This window comes from Pleurodeles waltl, chromosome 12 (genome assembly GCF_031143425.1).
Source record: "Pleurodeles waltl isolate 20211129_DDA chromosome 12, aPleWal1.hap1.20221129, whole genome shotgun sequence".
Lineage (NCBI taxonomy): Eukaryota > Metazoa > Chordata > Amphibia > Caudata > Salamandridae > Pleurodeles > Pleurodeles waltl.
In genome coordinates this window covers 351,266,330-351,284,116 of record NC_090451.1, presented here as the reverse complement: position 1 = coordinate 351,284,116, position 17,787 = coordinate 351,266,330, and the positions used below count along the sequence as shown (strand labels likewise).

The following is a 17,787-nucleotide window of genomic DNA, read 5'->3' as shown; positions in this document are numbered from 1 at the left end:
TGCATTAGAGGAGCCACTTTTTCACTCTCCACAGAGCCTTCTGGTCACCTGTGAATCTGGCCAAATTCAGTGAAAGTGGTCAAGTTAGGTGCAAGAGATGTGGAGCTCAAGAAGCAGACAATGTTCATTTGTTTGTCAATTGCCCGGCTCTTGAGGGTTTCTGGCAAAAAGTGGAAAAGACAATATCAGACCTTTCAGGAGTGATGCTGAAGGTAATCCCTACGGTCATTTTATTCAGGGTACTGTGGAAGGAGGGGAGAGATGGTAAATTAGCAGTAAACCAAATGAAACTCATTTTCCTCCTGTTTCTCCTGGCAAGAAGAGAAATATGTAAAAAGTGGTGTCAAACTGAGCCTCCGGTTTGAGGCGCGTTGGAGCTCTGTTAAATTGTTTTACAAAATGGATAAGAGAAGTGAGGGGAAAAAGGGGAATGCAGAACCTAGTTTCTGGGGCCCAGCTGAACTTTGCCTGATGGCAGAAAACTTGTCTAGTGATTGCATCTTCTCTGTCAGTATCTGTATAGGAGGTACCACATATCTCAAATTACTGACTGTCTCTGTCTTGGAGCCAAGAACAGTGCACTTGAGAAAGTTTCGCTCACAAGAGAGTGCTCTTTCTGAGGTAAAATGAGGAAAAATAATAAAAAGAAAGAAAAATAAATAAATAAGTGCATGGCCTAAAGCCAACAAAGTAGAAACCAGATTTATTGATCTTGCCCTTGCATTGGCGATGTGGCAACTAACAATGAGATGGAAATTCAAAGAATGCCATGAGGGAACACTAAAATGGGCCATAACAGAAGGCACCACGCTACGTAGGGAAACTAAATGAGGAAAAAGGATAACGAACTTGGCAGAGCCTGGAACGAGATTAATAAAATATTTTAGAAAAACATCTCATTTGTTTTGCACAGCCCTTGGATTAAAGTGCTATAGTAAATCAAATATAATAGGAGAGCAACACATCTACTTGCCAGAAAGACCCTCATTGGTTAATATTCTTTTAAAACAACAGGCTAAGAAAAGTGTGCATATGCTCAAGGTTTCAAATTAATTTTTCATTGCCATGTTCCTGGATAAGTCACTTGTCTACCTTTAGAGTACTGGACATGTTCAAGGGCATTTATTTTTTAAACCGACTGTCTGAAAGCTTCTGAAGGTCAAGTACATAAACAGAATACCATAACCACTTCCATTCTGTACACTTCACATGAATGGGTCATGCAAGAGTTGAAACACTAGCTTATTTTTATTTTATTTTGACCGTCTCAACTATTGTGCTTTTTCATAAAAACACTTTTTTATTAACTCACAAATACAAAGCAAACTCTCCACTTACCAGACATGACGTTTGCTCCTGGGTGCTTATGACCTGAATCTCAATACCCTTTTCACCAGTTCCTTTAAACAGGTTGACAATCTCGCTCACTCCCATCCACTTACAGTCTTTGCCTTCAACTGCAACGATATAGTCGCCTTCTTTTAGCCCCCGATCCTAAATGACAAATGCCTGCAGTTTATTATGTGAACAGCAAGAGGAATTCAATGTAATTAGTAGCATTAAGCCCACAAGCTAAAATGACAATCAATGCAAAAGCAGTTCTATGAAGAATCACATATACCTTCAATTATTAAAATATCCATTTGGAGTATTATACGACATATACAATTTGCTTAGTAGGTGGTGTTTTTCATCCAGCACAATACAATTGTCTGCTAAGTGTACACTCCCTACTGGGATAGCATCTATTGTTGGTCCTTTACTCCACAGAAATTTACTTGTGCATCTGTGAAATACAATATGACAAGTGGTACATCTTCCAAAGATGACCTAGTGGTCGTTGCCATTGGGTACTTAATAGTTAGGACCATTTTTATGATAGATGGAGCGTTTTTTGTTTTGCCAATACTTTTGGCACTGTTTGATGAATCGTCAGAACATTTTCAAAATGATTACTTTGGTCAGCTCAGCTGCTTTCTAGACAGTTTAGGGTGATCTGTCAAATGGGGGCTGAGAAGTAGGGGTGGTGGAGAGGTTCCAAAACGCTTTTCCCCCATTATATGTCAATGGGATTTAAAAAAATGTTGAACACAACTACAGCCCGCACCGAAACGGAATTACACCAAATTTGGAAGAAAGCTAGATCTTGGTCCCGAAAGCACACTTTTTGTTATTTGGTGTGAATCCATTCAGTAGTTTTGGTGATATTTAAGACCAAAGAATATAGATATCTACGGACACGGATGCTACGCAGATAGATCCGTGGATGCACAAGCCATAGAAAGCTTCTGATTGGCTGGCTGCAACCTGACAGGGAAGTTGCAGCCGCCATGTTTTTTATCGGGGAACAGTCCCCAGGGCTGAAATGTGGGCTGCAACTGATGTAAAGGGGTCAGGGTAGGAGTTCCCTGACCCCAGAGGGATCATGTAAATGTGCCTGAGAAATAAATACTAAGTATTTATTCCTCAGGCACATTTACATGATCCCTCTGGGGTCAGGGAAGCTCTACCCTGCCCTTTTACATTCATTGCAACCTCCCTCCATTTTAGATACGAGGATCTGTGCACCTGCCACGGTCCCCGGGGCTGAAATGTGGGCTACAATTCATATGAAGGGGTCAGGGTACAAGTTCCTGACCCGAGAGGGCTCATGTAAATGTGCACGAGGAATAAATATGAATACACTTGAGAAAAATGCGTAAAAAGTAATTTTAAAAAAAACATTTTCCGAAATCCACGGATTTCGAAAAACATTTTCAAAAAAAATAATAAAATATTTGCACACACACACAGGCATTCATTCAGGCACTCTCACACAAACTCTCACAATAAGACATACCCTGTTACATCCAATATCACACCCAGACTGACACTCTTACACCCACTCTCACTCCAACAGACACTCTCATATCCAGACATACACTCTCACACCCACCCTCACTTCAACAGAGACAGTGTCACACCCACTTTCTTAGCAAGACATACCCTCTCACATTCACTCTCACACCCAGAAAGACACTTTTACACTCACTCCAAAACACATGCTCTCTCAAACCAAGACAGACATCTCCCCCTAGCCCTGGTCCTTTAGACAGTCTTCCTGTTCATTTAAAAAACCTTACAAATTCACTGAAAAAACACAAAGGTTACAAAGAGGTTATATTTAGGAAACAGAAGCAAAATACAAACCTTAGAAATTCACTTAAAAAAAACAAAGGTTACAGGGACGTTATAGTTAGGATCTGAATTTACTCCCACAAAACCATAGAAATTCAGCAATTATGGTTAGCAGCCCTAACTATAACTTAGGTCTCCACAGTGCACTGCTTATCACCTCACATACTACATCGCTCATGATATGCCCAGTGACATCACTGATGATATCTCAAATGACATCACTGATGACATCATCCACCTACAAACTCTCACACCCCACTCACATGTCCACTCAAACACACACCCACTCACACCATCTCACAATAACTGACACACCCATTAAACTACACACAAAACCCTCATTTGAAAATGCACACACATGAACTAGCTTACTCATACAGCCAGTCACAAAATCGTTTATTGTGCCATGCACCTACTGTAATAGTGAGCTATAGATGCATAGAAAACTCACATAGCTATACAGCTAATATATTCTTCACCTTTGCTTGTATACAGCCACTAACTCACCCACCTATCCACTAATACATGCACTCATACACCAAATTACTCACCAATGTATTCAGACACCCAATAACTCGTTCACCCATACAACTAGCTAAACACCCACTCACTCACCTGTACAACAAATACCACAACCACTCACTCCTCCACAGTTACCCACAAACACAGTCAGTTACTTTTATAGATACCAATACACATACGTACTCTCCTATACAGTCAATGATACAAGTACACGCTCATCCATACATTCACTGAGACACTCACTTATGCATATAGTGACTGACACACCCGCTAAGTCACCCATACAGACACAGCCTCTAACTTACTCAAAAAGCCACTCACACAGCCACTCACTGAAGCATACAAACACTCAGACACTCATTTACCCCTACAGATACTGTGAAAAAGACTCAAACATACAACTATTCACATATCCACATCTTTCAGTCACAGCAGCACTGTAACCCACGCACTCAGTAAAAGAGCTTTTAATGCAATCAGTCATGCAATTGTACATGCTATTACACAACCAAACACAAACACTCATACACATATACCCACTCACATTCTGAATATTACAAATAAAATCAGTGATCACTACACTACTAATTTAACTTATACAATCTACCCTTTAATTCTTGTTTTTTTTTTAACAGTTTTACACAAAATGGATGATGTAATCAGTGATGTAATTTGAGATGTCATCAGTGATGTCACTGACTGTGTTGCAAGTGATGTAATATGTGAGGTGATAAGCAATGCATTGCAGGGGCATACGTTATAGTTAGGGCTGCCAACTATAACTGCTGAATTTGTATGGTTTTGTGCAAGTAAATTCAGACCCTCGCTATAACATCCCTGTAAACTTTGTTTTTTTTCAGTGAATTTCTAAGTTTAAAAAAAATTCTATTTACGAACTATAACATCTCTGTAACCTTTGTTTTTTTCAGTGAATATATGGAAAATGTCACTTACCCAGCGTACATCTGTTTGTGGCATGTAATGCTGCAGATTCATATCTCGCCATCTACTGTTGGGCTCAGAGTGTTACAAGTTGTTTTTCTTTGAAGAAGTAATTTTTTTGAGTCACAGGATCGAGTGACTCCTCCTCTCGGTGATAGTGCGCAGGGGTATTACTCCTTTGTTAGATTGTTTTCCCGCAGGAGGGTGAAGCAAGGAGTGAAGACTTTTGTATGAACAACTATATATATATATATATATATATATATATATATATATATATATATATATATATATAGTAAAGAAGATGTCCATGCAATGTATATACATATGTACATGATTAAGTACTACAATGACTACGGGCTCCCGGGGAGGAGGGAGGGTCCATGTGAATCTGCAGCGCTACATGCCACGAACAGATGTACACTGAGTAACTGACATTTTCTGTTCAATTGCATGTGTAGCTGCAGATACACATGCTATGCATAGACTAAAAAGCAGTTCTCCTCCAAGTAAGCGGTAGTTAGCCCGTAGGAGTTGCCGTATTTTGAAATAGTGTTTTTAGCACTGCTTGGCAACATTGGCTTGTTGTCGAGATAACACATCAACACAGTAATGTTTAGTGAATGTGTGTGGTGTGGACCATGTGGCTTCTTTGCACCCTTTTTTCTAGTGGAATGTGCTTTTGGAGTTACTAATATCTGCCTTTTTGCTTTGAGGTAGCATGTTTGAATACCTTTTACAATCCATCTAGCTAATCCTTGTTTTGAAATGGGGATTACCTTTATGAGGTTGTTGGAAAGCAACAAAAAGTTGTTTAGTTTTTCTAAAATCCTTTGTCTGATTAATGTGAAAAGGTTAAACCACTTTAGGCAAAAAATTTGGATTAGTTCTAAGTACTACTTTGTGTTTGTGTACCTGGAAGAAAGGTTCTTCTAGAGTAAATACTTGAATTTAACTTACCCTTCTTACGGAAGTAATTGCTACCAAGAAAGCAACCTTCCATGTTAGAAATTGAATGGCGCAAGAGTTCAAATGGGGGACCCAAAAGTCTTGTAAGCACAATGTTTAGATTCCATGCAGGAGCTGGTGGAACTCTAGTAATTCGTTTAAGACCTTCCTTAAATGCTTTTATGACGGGAACTCTAAACAGAGAGGTATGTTGTCTATTTTGTAGGTAGGCTGACATCGCTGTTAAATTAATTTTAATTGAGTAACAGGCAAGATTTGCTTTTTGTAAATAAAGCAAATAACACAAAGTATCCTGTACTGATGCTTTAAGTGGATCAATAGTTTTAGGTTGACAGTAGTATACAAAATGTTTCCATTTATTTACGTAGCACTGCCTAGTTGTTGGCTTACATGCTTGTTTTAGAATGTCCATACATTCTAATCGAAGTTGTAGATATCCAAATTCTATGACCTCAGGAGCCAAATCGCTAAGTTGAGCACACTGGGCTTGGGATGGCTGATTGGACCCCTGCTCTGAGTTAACAGGTCTGGTCTGTTTGGAAGCTTGTGATGTGCTACTACTGACAGATCTAGCAGTGTTGTGTACCAGTGTTGACGTGCCCACGTGGGAGCTATGAGTATCATGGTGAGGGAAGTGTGACGCATCTTGTTGACCAGAAATAGAATTAATGGGAGAGGGGGAAAAGCGTAAGCAAATATCCCTGACCAGTTGATCCATAGAGCATTGCCCTTGGACTGAGGGTGTGGGTATCTGGAGGCAAGGTTTTGGCATTTTGCATTTTCGCTTATTGCGAAAAGGTCTATGTTTGGTGTTCCCCACATTTGAAAGTAATGTTGAATGATTTGTGGGTGAATCTCCCATTCGTGTATTTGTTGTTGCGTCCTGCTTAGAAGGTCTGCTACCTGGTTGTGTATCCCTGGGATGTATTCTGCTAGCAGATGAATGTGATTGTGATTGTGAATTGCCCATTTCCATATCGTTTGACCTAGAAGAGACAATTGGGATGAGTGTGTCCCTCCTGCTTTTTCAGATAATACTTTGTTGTCTTGTTGTCTGTCCTTATTATTAAGACTATTTTGTGTATGATCTGTGGTTGAAATGCCTTGATAGCCAAGAACACTGCTAATAATTCCAAGTGGTTTATGTGATAAGTTTGTTGGATTGAGTCCCATTCCCCTTGTATTGTTAGATTGTTGAGATGGGCTCCCCAACCTATCATTGATGCATCTGTTATGATTATGGTCTGTGGCACACGGTCTTGAAATGGCCGCCCCTTTGCTAAGTTGTTGTGATTCCACCATTGCAGAGATTTGTAAGTTTGGCGGTCTAACACTAGATCCCTAGCTGACCCTGTGCCTGAGGCCATTGTTGCAAGACGCTGTTGAAGTGGTCTCATCTTTAGATGTGCATTTGGCACTATTGATATGCACGATGGCATCATTCTTAATAGTTTCATGACAAGTTTTACTGTATATGTTTGATTGGCCTGCATTCGGGATATGAGGGAGTGGAAGGCTTGTATCCATTTTGGATTTGGGTAGGCTAATGCTGATTGAGTATTCAGAATATTCAGAATTGTTCTTAGATAAGGTTTTATTTGTCCTGGCTGAAGATGAGATTTCTGGTAATTGATTGTGAACCATAACTTGTATGGCGTATCTTGTGTATTGTGTGTGTTGACATTTTAGAATGGCGCTGGATTTTGTTAACCAATCGTCTAGATAAGGGAAGACATGTATGTGTTGCCTTCTGAGGTATGCTGCTACTACAGCTAGACATTTTGTGAACAATCATGGTGTTGTTGTTACCCCAAAGAGTAGAATTGATAGTAATTGCCTGCATTTACGAACCTTAGATACTTGTGGTGAGCTGGGTGTATGGGAATGTGGAAGTAAGCATCCTTCAGATCTAACGCTATCATGTAATCTTGTTTTTGCAGTAAGGGAATAACATCCTGTAGAGTGACCATGTGCAAATGTTCTGACAGGATATATAGATTTAGAGGCTTGAGATCGGGAATGGGTCTGAGAGTACTATCCTTCTTTGGTATAAGAAAGTATAGGGAATATACTCCTATTCCTTGCTGTGAGATGGGAACTGTTTCTATTGCCTCCTCAAGTAGTAGAGATTGTACCTCTTGTTTTAGTAGAATATATGTTCTGGAGAGAATCTGTGAGAACGAGGTGGAATATTTGGTGGAGCAGAGATGAGCTCTAGGCAATTAACCATTGTGGATAATTGAGAGTACCCATTGATCTGTGGTGATTTTTTGCCCGTGAGAATGGAATTGTTGCAGTCTTCCTCCCATAGGAGACATGTAGAATTGTGGGATGTTTGGGAAGTCATTGTTTAGTGGGTGTGGAAGCACCTTTGGAGGCTGAGAATTTACCTCTGGCCCTAAAATGTTGTCCTCTGTAAGAGCCTCTAAATGACTCCCTTGGATAAAAGTGCTGTCCTTGCTTCTGATAGGAGGTGGAAGCCTCTGCAGTTTGGGTTTTAAAACCTCCCCTGAATTGTGGTTTCCGAAAGGAACCCTGAAATGGTGTGGTATAAAGGACTTCCATGGTTTTTGCTGTGTCGGAGTCTTTTTTGTTTTTTTCTATGGTCGTGTTCACCTCTGGTCCAAAACGTTGCTGTTTGTTAAACAGCATATTAAGGACTGCCTGTTGTATCTCTGGTTTAAAACCTGAGGACTTTAACCATGCATATTGTCTAATTGTGATGGTGGTATTAATTCCTCTAGCTGCAGTGTCAGCTGCATTTAAAGCAGACCTAATTTAGTTATTTGTGATGGTCTGTCCTTCTTCCACAATTTGCTGCGCCCGCTTTTGGTGTTCCTTGGGTATGTATTGCAAGAATTCTTGCATCTCATCCCAAAGTGCCCTGTCATATCTTGCTAAAATTGCCAGGGAATTGGCAATAGGACATTGGTTGGCTACTTGTGTTGCCACCCTTTTCCCCACAGCATCAAATTTATGGCTTTCTTTGTTGGGGGTATCCCCAGGAGACTAGCTATTTGCGTGCCTCCTGGCTGCACTGACCACAATGGAATCTGGTGGTAATTGATGTGTGATGTAAATTGGGTCTGTTGGTGCAGGCGTATATTTTTTGTCAATGCTCAGTGTTAGAACCCTAGCTTTAACTGGTTCTTTGAATAGTTCTTCTGCATGCTTAAGCATACCAGGAAGCATTGGAAAACACTGGTATTCCTTGTGCGTTGAGGATAGGGTATTAAAAAGGAAATCCTCCCCTACAGGTTCTGCATGCATTTGTACTCCAAGGTATGCAACTCCCCTGGATATAACTTGGTTATATGCTGTACTATCCTCTGGTGGAGATAGTCTGGTAGGCTAGAGATCCGGATCGTTAGATGGATAGGATCCGAATCATACATGTCCCATGGGTCTACAGTGCAACTGGAATCACCCCTTTGTTCTTCTTGTGAGGAAGTGTGAGAGTGTGATAGTGAAGGTGGTGAAGGGCTGAGAGGTTGTAGCGAAAAAGAAAGTTGCAGTGAATGTAGGGGAGAAAGCTCAAGAGGTTTCAGCTTTTCCCTCTGCTTGCAAATTGTTGCCAGTGGTGGGGCAGTATCAAGAGTCTCCTAAAATTCTAACTTCCTTTTAGTTTGTGGAGGCGGAGAAGTAATAATTTTTCCAGTCTCTTTCTGGATTTGGATTCTCCTTTGCTTGCTGTCAATAACATCCAAAATGGGTTGGATGTCCGATTTCTCCATTTGATGTTCAGAGGTATGTTTTGTGCCCTTAGAGGAATGTTCAATATATGTTTTGGGCGCATGCCTCAATCGAGCTGAAAGCCCTGTCTCCTCTGTATACAATGCTTTTTTCGGCTCTGAAGTTGGACCAAGATATTTCGTGTCTGAAGCTGTTAGCAGAGGTTTTGGCTCTGAAGCAGAGTGTACTCTTTTCGGATCCGATGATGTTGGGTGTCGACTCGGTTTGGAGGTGGAAGCTTCTATTTTTCGGCTCCACACCAACACCGAAACAGGCGAGGTAACCTGTTGGTGGAGTGTTTTGGCCTTTTTCGACGCGAATATAAGGGTCAGTCAACGGTTAATTGTTTCTGGGTGGAACCATGGCTTGACAGCAGTGATGCACCCAAGGCCTTGCCTGATTTCTTAAAAAGTGGTGTTGGGGTAGGTGTACTCACGTACTGCGCCGCTGCTATTGGCTGGCTGTCGTCATCTGAACCCTGCTCGGAGTCGGAGTCTGGGATCGAAACTGCCATTTGTGCCTGCTCCTCTTCGAGGGTGTCGGTGGTGGACGCCATCTCCAGTCTTCTTACCCTTCGATTGCGTAACGTCTTCTTGGATCGAAAAAACCAAAACGCCTCACAGGTTTCTTCTTGAACTTCCGGCGAAAGACAGTGATTACAGACCAAGGCCCGTATTTATACTTTTTTTGCGCTGCATTTGCGTCGTTTTTTGACGCAAAAAACGGCGCAAACTTGCAAAATACCATTGTATTTTGTAGGTTTGCGCCGTTTTGCGTCAAAAAGCGGCGCAAATGCGGCGCTAAAAAAAGTATAACTACGGGCCCAAGTGCTGGTTGGTGTATGGAAATTTGGAGTGGCACTGAGGACAGAATCGGAATGGAGTCCGATCCATTAGTCTATTATGCAGAAGGACCACCAAGGCCCAAAGAGTGTGCGAGCGCCCAAAAGGGCGTTTCCTTGATCCTGACGTTACTGTCGAATCGAGTGCATAAAGAAACCATGTTCGAAACAATACCAACGATATGAGAAAAGTTTGAGAGATTAGAGAATTTCCGAACCAAAACTCACGGAGCGAGAGGGAACACGTCCAAACCCGACGGCGAAAAGAAAACAATCTAACAAAGGAGTTGATGCCCATGCGCACTATCACAGAGAGAAGGAGTCACTCAATCCTGTGACTCAAAAAAAAGATTACTTTGAAGAAAAACAACTTGTAACACTCCGAGCCCAACACTAGATGGTGAGATATGCACAGCATGTGTATCTGCAGCTACACGCCATCGAACATATATGTATTCGGGATGATAGTTCATGAATGCATACTTTTGAAGTACTGCTTGTCAAGACTTTAGGAATATATACTCTCAGCCGTAGTCATTTGCTAACGATGTCTCAGGACATTCGGATAGCTTCCCTGGGAATGCATTCTGCCCATTGCTTACCACTGGCTTTGTAGGTTGTAACTCACATTGCTTTCTATTTGCTGCTCTATTTGTTTTAGGCTATCCTAATTTAGTTTATCCCTTCTGATTTCCAAACCCTATTTATTGTAATTTCCCACCAGTGTTCGAGTTCTGTAAACAGACATTTAAATCTTGTTCTTATCTCAACACATTTGCTGTGTGTTCAAAGACAGATGTAAAAGCTCAGGCTCTGTCTTCCAAGGGGCTTATTGCTTACTTTTCTTTCTCTGACTTAACGGTGAGAGGATTTATGTGACAATCCATGTTGGCTACTGCATGTGTGCTTCAGGAGGGCTGTATGATGTTATTTTTTTGCATTATCATTACAACTGTATGTCTGTGCAAACATATTAGTCATTTCAATTTCAGTAATGGCACTCATAACCACATCATTTAAACTTCACTTTACCCCCACTCCACTCTAGTCTACAAACCACCCCACACCACTTCAGTCTACTCTGAACTACTCCAACCTACGCCACTCCACACTGTGTCAGCGCACTGTACCTTGCAACACCTCACTCTATACCTCACTTCTTTACAGTACGCTACGCCATTGCACTCTGTCACACTAGCCTACTATGCAACACTATACTCTTTGCCACTGCACTTTTCACCACTGCCACTCTGCTCTGCAGCACTGCACTCTTTGCCATTGCACTGTATTCCAATGCATACTACTGTGTGCCAGTGCACTTTATGCCAATCTACTCTACCCCATTCTAATCTACTGTGTATTCTATGCCTCTCTAGGCCACTGTACTCTACCATGCACCACTCCATTTTGCTCTTAATAAACGCTATGCCACTGTACTCTGCGCCACTGTACACAGCCCCACTTCACTCTGCACCACTCCACTTTGTGCCACTGACGCTACTTTGCATCACTGCACTCTAAGCCAATCCACTCTGCACTACTACAGTCCATGCCATTATATCATAATCTGCAATAGTTTATGCTACTGCAGTATACACCACTGCACTCTACGCCACTGTACTCTGTCACTGCACTCTCCACCACTCTATCCTACTCTGTACTGCTGTACTCTACTCCACTGCTGTCTATGCTATTCTACGCCAAAGCATTCTATGCCATTCTACTATACACCACTGCACTCTATGACAGTTTACTCTGAAACAATGCACTCTCTATCCTCTAACTATGCCACTTTACTCTATGCCACTGCACTACTCTATGCCACTACACTCTATCACTCCATTCTGCATCACTCAACTCTACGCCACTGCACTCTACACTGGGCCCCTCCAGTCTGCTCTGCACCACTTCACGCCATGCCTCTATGCTCTGCAACACTGCACACTCTGCCACTGAACTCTATGCCACTGTTCTCCTCACCACTGCACTCTACATCACTGCTTTGTCCTCTGCAGCCAGGCTATTGCACTCTGTGCCAATACCCTGTATGCCACTACACTCTTCGGCACTCTATTCTGAATTGTTCCACTCTACGCCATTTCACTCTAAGCACTCTTATATACTCTGCACCACTGCACTCCAGGACACTGCTCTCTACTCTGAAACAATCTATGCTACTCCACTGCAGTCTTTGCCACTTAATCTACTCTGTGCCACTGAAGTCTACCTTGCACCACTCTACTACACTCTATTCTACGCCACTTTTCTCAAAACAAATACATTCTATGCCTATGTACTCAACACCAATCTACTCTACACCAGTTCATGGTATGCCACCATACTCTACTCTGCAACTCTACTCTACTCCACTGCACTCTAGGTCACATTACTCTCCACCACTCTACACCATTGCACTCTACACTACTGCACTCTACAAATCACTACCCTGCAACATTGCACTGTGTGCCACTAAACTCTGCACCACTCTACTGTATTCTGTAACACTGCACTCTACTCTGCACCACTCCACTCTACGCCACTCTACTTCAGTGCACTCTATGCCACTACACTCTTCACCACTCTAATTTACTCTGCACCATGCACTCTATGCCACTTCACTCTACGTCTCTCTACTCTGCACCACTCTACGCTGGTGCACTCTATCCTACTCTACTATGCACCACTGAACTCTTTGCCACTCCATGCCACTCTACCCTGTGCCACTATAGTCTGCAACACTGCACTCTGCCACTTAACTTTACATCAATGCACTTTATACCACTACTCTGTGCCGCTCCACTCTGCTCCATTCCACCCTACGCGACTTCAATCTACTCTGAAAGTCTGCTCTATGCCACTCGTCGTCACTCTGTTCTACTGCACTCTATGCCACTGCAGTCAACTATGCAACAGTGTACTCTATGCTACTGCACTCTACACCACTGCACTTTACCCTGCACCAGTCCTCTCTGCAACACTTCACTCTATGCCACTGCACTTTATTCACTCTGCACCACTCCATTCTACGCCAACCCACTCTAACCTGCACCATTCTACTCTGCGTCAATGCCCTCAACACCACTTTACTGAAACCAATGCACTCAGTAGCAACTACTCTGCACCAATGCACTCTATGCCACAATACTCTACCCTGCAACACTCTATGCCACTGCATGTATGCCACTCTACACTGTCACTGCACTCTAAGCCACTCTATTCTAGTCTAAGCCACTGTACTCCACGCCACAGCTCTTTCTACCCTGTACTCTGCACCACTCTATGCCACTGCACTCTACAACACTACTCTGCAAGACTGCACTCTCCGCCACTGAGCTCACCACCACTCTACTCTGCACCACTGCACACTACAACACCCTACGCTATGTAACTGCACTGTACGTCACTCTAGTCTACTGTGCCATTCTCCTTTGCACCACTCTACTGTATACCAGTGCACTGTACTCTACACTACTCTATACCACTCAACTCTAGACCACTCTACAGCACTCCACGCCAGTGCACTCTACGTACCTATACTATACACAACTACACGCCAATCAAATCTATTCTGTGACACTGCACTCCCCGCCACTGTACTCTACACTACACCTATGCAGTCTACCCTGCACCACTCACCTCTACCCTGCTTCACTCTACTATGAAACAATCTACTCTGTCACTGCACTGTACGCCACAGCAATCTACTCTGCACCACTCTGCATCCTCTATGTACTGCAATCAACACCACTTTACTCAAAACCAATGCACTAGATGCCACTCTACTCCGCATCACTGCACTTTACCCTTCTCCACTTGACAACACTCTACGCCACTGTACAAGACGGCTTCATTCGACTCCCGCTGTGTCACTATGTCACCTTACTCCACTCTGTTCTATAACACACTATTCCACTCCAGTCTATGCCATTCCACTCTGTCACTCAACTCTACAACATTCAACTCCACTCTGCCATTCCACTCTCCTACATTACTCAACTCTGTCACTCCACAACAATCTACTTGGCTCTACGCCACTTTAACCTGCAACACTTTACTCCACTCTAGGAACATCCTCTATGCCACTCCACTCTGCTGTACACCACTCCACAACACTTTATGCCACGCCACTCTAACACTCTACCTCAATCAACTCTACTCCATTCTGTGCTCTTCCACTCTACTCCCTCCATGACACTCAATTCAACTCAACTCTACTATACTCTATGGTACTCAAATCCACTTACCGACACTCCATACCGCTCCACTCTACTCCACTTTATGACACTCCACTTCTCGTCAGTTTCCTTTACCCCACGAACTCTTAGTAAGGCATAACAGCAGCCATGCTGGTGTACAACATGGCTAAAACATATTGGCAAAGCCAGTAACTCTTTCACAGGCGAGACTTTTTGGCTTTGTCAATGCTTGTTTAACAGTTCTAAGTGCCCTATGTAGGCTTGGGTACAATAGGCGTAAATGCGATATCCAGTTCTTGAGACTCTCGAAACTTCACAAACTGGACATGTATATTCCGTCCACAGCAGCAAAAATACATGTGGTCAAATAACACAAGTTATTCAGACCAACTGTATTGATACACCAAGACACACTTATTTCTACAGTTCAAAGGTCAAAATTCCTATTCGTTACCAAATTAGAACAAAACTGGCATGAGAAAAACAATGCTTACTGCCTCAAAGATTGCATATTACACATAAGGAAGTAACTCTCCTAATAATCACAAGGGCTCTTGTACGAGAGTTTAACTCACTGAACAAATTAAACCTTGGCATTCTGGGTTTTTTCGAGGATCTTTTTAAAGCTATATGCGTGAAGAAGTTGTATGGCACAAGCCCTATATGCAGATGCACAGAGTTATTAATACACTACTTACTGCTGGGGTGGGACCCCATGACTCACTCAAGGCTTCCCCTCTTGTGAATCATGGCCCCTCCCGACACAGAACAATGGTAATAAATACCATTTTATATTCTACTATATATGAAAAAATTTACTTTTCCTGTACCCGTCTGTTTGCAGCATGCAGTGCTGTAGATTCACATGTTCTGCATACTCCTGCCATCTAGTGTTGGGCATCCACACCTTGTCCTTCTAATAAGATGTTTGAGTCACAAGGCCTTCTGTGACTCCTCCCCTGTTCCGGAATGCATCAGCACAATGGCTCCACCTAAGATTATTTTCCTGTTTAGTGGGAGAGAAGTGCAAGTGGAATGCCTTGGTGAAGAAAGAGTGCAATGATAGTAAGAATGTAAGAATATGGGAGAAATATATCAAACATGAGATTATTGCTAGCATCCTGAGAGGAGGGCGGGGCATGTTAATCTACAGCCCTACACGCTGCAAACATATTGTTACAGGGTAAGTAACATTTTCTGTTCGTAGCATGTGTGGCTGTAGATCCTCTGCACATATTGTAAAGCAGTACCTCCTGAAAGGGGTGGCTAGCTACAAGATGATGCAGAGGCCTAAAAAAACACTTGCTCAACTAACGCTTGTTGGCATGCAAATACATCTACATGATAATGTTTGGTGAACGTGTGTTGTGTTTACAAAGTAGCAGCCTTACATATATAAAACATATGGATTTTATCTAGGAAGGCTAGAGTAGCTAACTTTTTCTATGTAGAATGTGCTCTTTGAGGCAGATGATGTCATGAGTGATTTAATAAGTGAGGTAATTAGCAGTGCATGGGGATGGCGTAAGATATAGTTGCCCTAGTTATTCTGACACCTTATGTACTACTTTCACTTTATTTCATCCCCCTGCCCCCAGGGAACCGCGTGTCGATTGACAAAATGGTGGGTGTAACTTTTCTCTCAGGTTTCAGCCAGCCAATCATGGCATTGCTGTTGGCTCTTGGATCTGCATCTCTACATATACATAAATCTTTTTTTTTCTTTAATAACTCCAAAACCCCTGAACAAATTCATGCCAAATTACAAAATGCACTCTTTTCCAGTATTGGATCTTTATTAGATTCACATGCTTGAATCTTCCCTGTTGTCGAAGTGGGAGTCTCACGCTATCACTATAAGAGCTGTGCGATATACACTAATATGCTACTGTGCAATAGATAGCCACTGCAATAGCCTATCCATATCCTTTTGTAAAAAAAAAAAAAAAAAAAACTACGACACAACCAATCAGACGACAGCACCCTGCATAACCTTCCCAAGAGAGGCTGAGTTCCTCAGATTTTCTACCGCACGTCATGTGAGAGGGAGTCTTCTTGAGCTCTGCTCAGTATTTCTTCACATTTCTGATATCTTCATCCATTTCTCACCATGTCAGACTTTTCTAGGAAAGGACTCTTCGGGTCATGTGAATCTTGTGGTAAGAAGAGACTTCACCAGGAGAATCCCTATAAGGATTGTATGAATTGCTTGTACCCGCAGCAAAAGGTCAGACTGCAAAATTGTGTAGAACCTTTTTAACTAAAACCCTAAAAAACAGAGGGGGTAGGTTGTTAATTTGGTTACAGAGACTCAAAACTAAATCTCATGTAATCTCTGAAGATGAGGACACTGCTAGCTCTTACACCTCTTCTGAAAAGTGCAAAAAGGGGGAGAGAAGAGCCTCTTGAGGAGCATAAAAAGGCTGCTAAGAAAATGCGCCATGACCCCTCACAAATATCCTTATAAAAATGAAAACCCTCATCTAGCTCTTCATTGTCAATGTTATCCAAATCTCCATCAAAAAATAAACTTGCACTTTCAACAGTAGCAAAAACCTCCACACCGTTAACGGATTTTCATCAGACATAAGCTAAAGCCTTGTCAGCGAAGCCTTCATCAACGAAACATCCACCATCAACGAGTCATCCACCGTCTACGCGCCTCCATTGTCGATGGCACCTCTACCGTCCATGGCACCTCTATCATCAACGACGTCTCCACTGTCATAGACACTATTTCGTCAACGACCACTACTTCGTCAATGACAACAAAACCATCAGCAACGACAACGCAGGCAACCTCATCATCACATCAAATTATTCCATCATCGACGGCACGCTTCTCGTCGACGCCTTCATCATTTAGAATGAAAAGACCCTCAAGCTTGCAAGTTACTGCTCTTTTTCAAGTACCATCAACCAGTTTTACCAAGATCCTTCGCAAGTATCACCATTACCTTCTGATAGTTTCTGGAAGAATCTGATAATCATGGTTTATTTGGCCAAGCACTGATCCTATCATAGCTGAATGTCAAATATCAAGAGGGTGATGATGAATATGACCAATACTAAACCCAGGAATTCCACACGCGGCTGTCAATACCCAGCAATATATAGAACCCATTCAGGATTCCATGGTTCAGCTTCCAGTGGCATAAGTAGAAGACTTATACGCCATGTTATTAGACTACCGCACGTTTTCCAGCACCTGTGGGATCACAACCACCTCCTCCTCCAACAACGCCAACTCCTATCCCTCCTTCAACACCCAGGTTTGTACCACCCTCACACATTGCCGTTCCACCAAAGTAAGATCCGCCTTCTACTGATGATGATTATGCGGAGGAGGGTGAAATTCAAGACACCAGACCCTCTAGCAATGAATAGTATGAATACACAATCCTCACA

The 17,787-nt window shown here is 42.4% G+C and overlaps 1 protein-coding gene across 1 annotated transcript in view; it reads right to left on the bottom strand.

Annotated features, from left to right (window-relative positions):
• RHPN2 (rhophilin Rho GTPase binding protein 2) overlaps positions 1-17,787 on the bottom strand; it is a 220,404-nt gene that overhangs the window by 13,307 nt on the left and 189,310 nt on the right. The window contains exon 14 of the mRNA XM_069216541.1: positions 1,339-1,494. Coding sequence (XP_069072642.1) covers positions 1,339-1,494 — 156 coding nt within the window. The remainder of the gene's footprint in view (positions 1-1,338; positions 1,495-17,787) is intronic.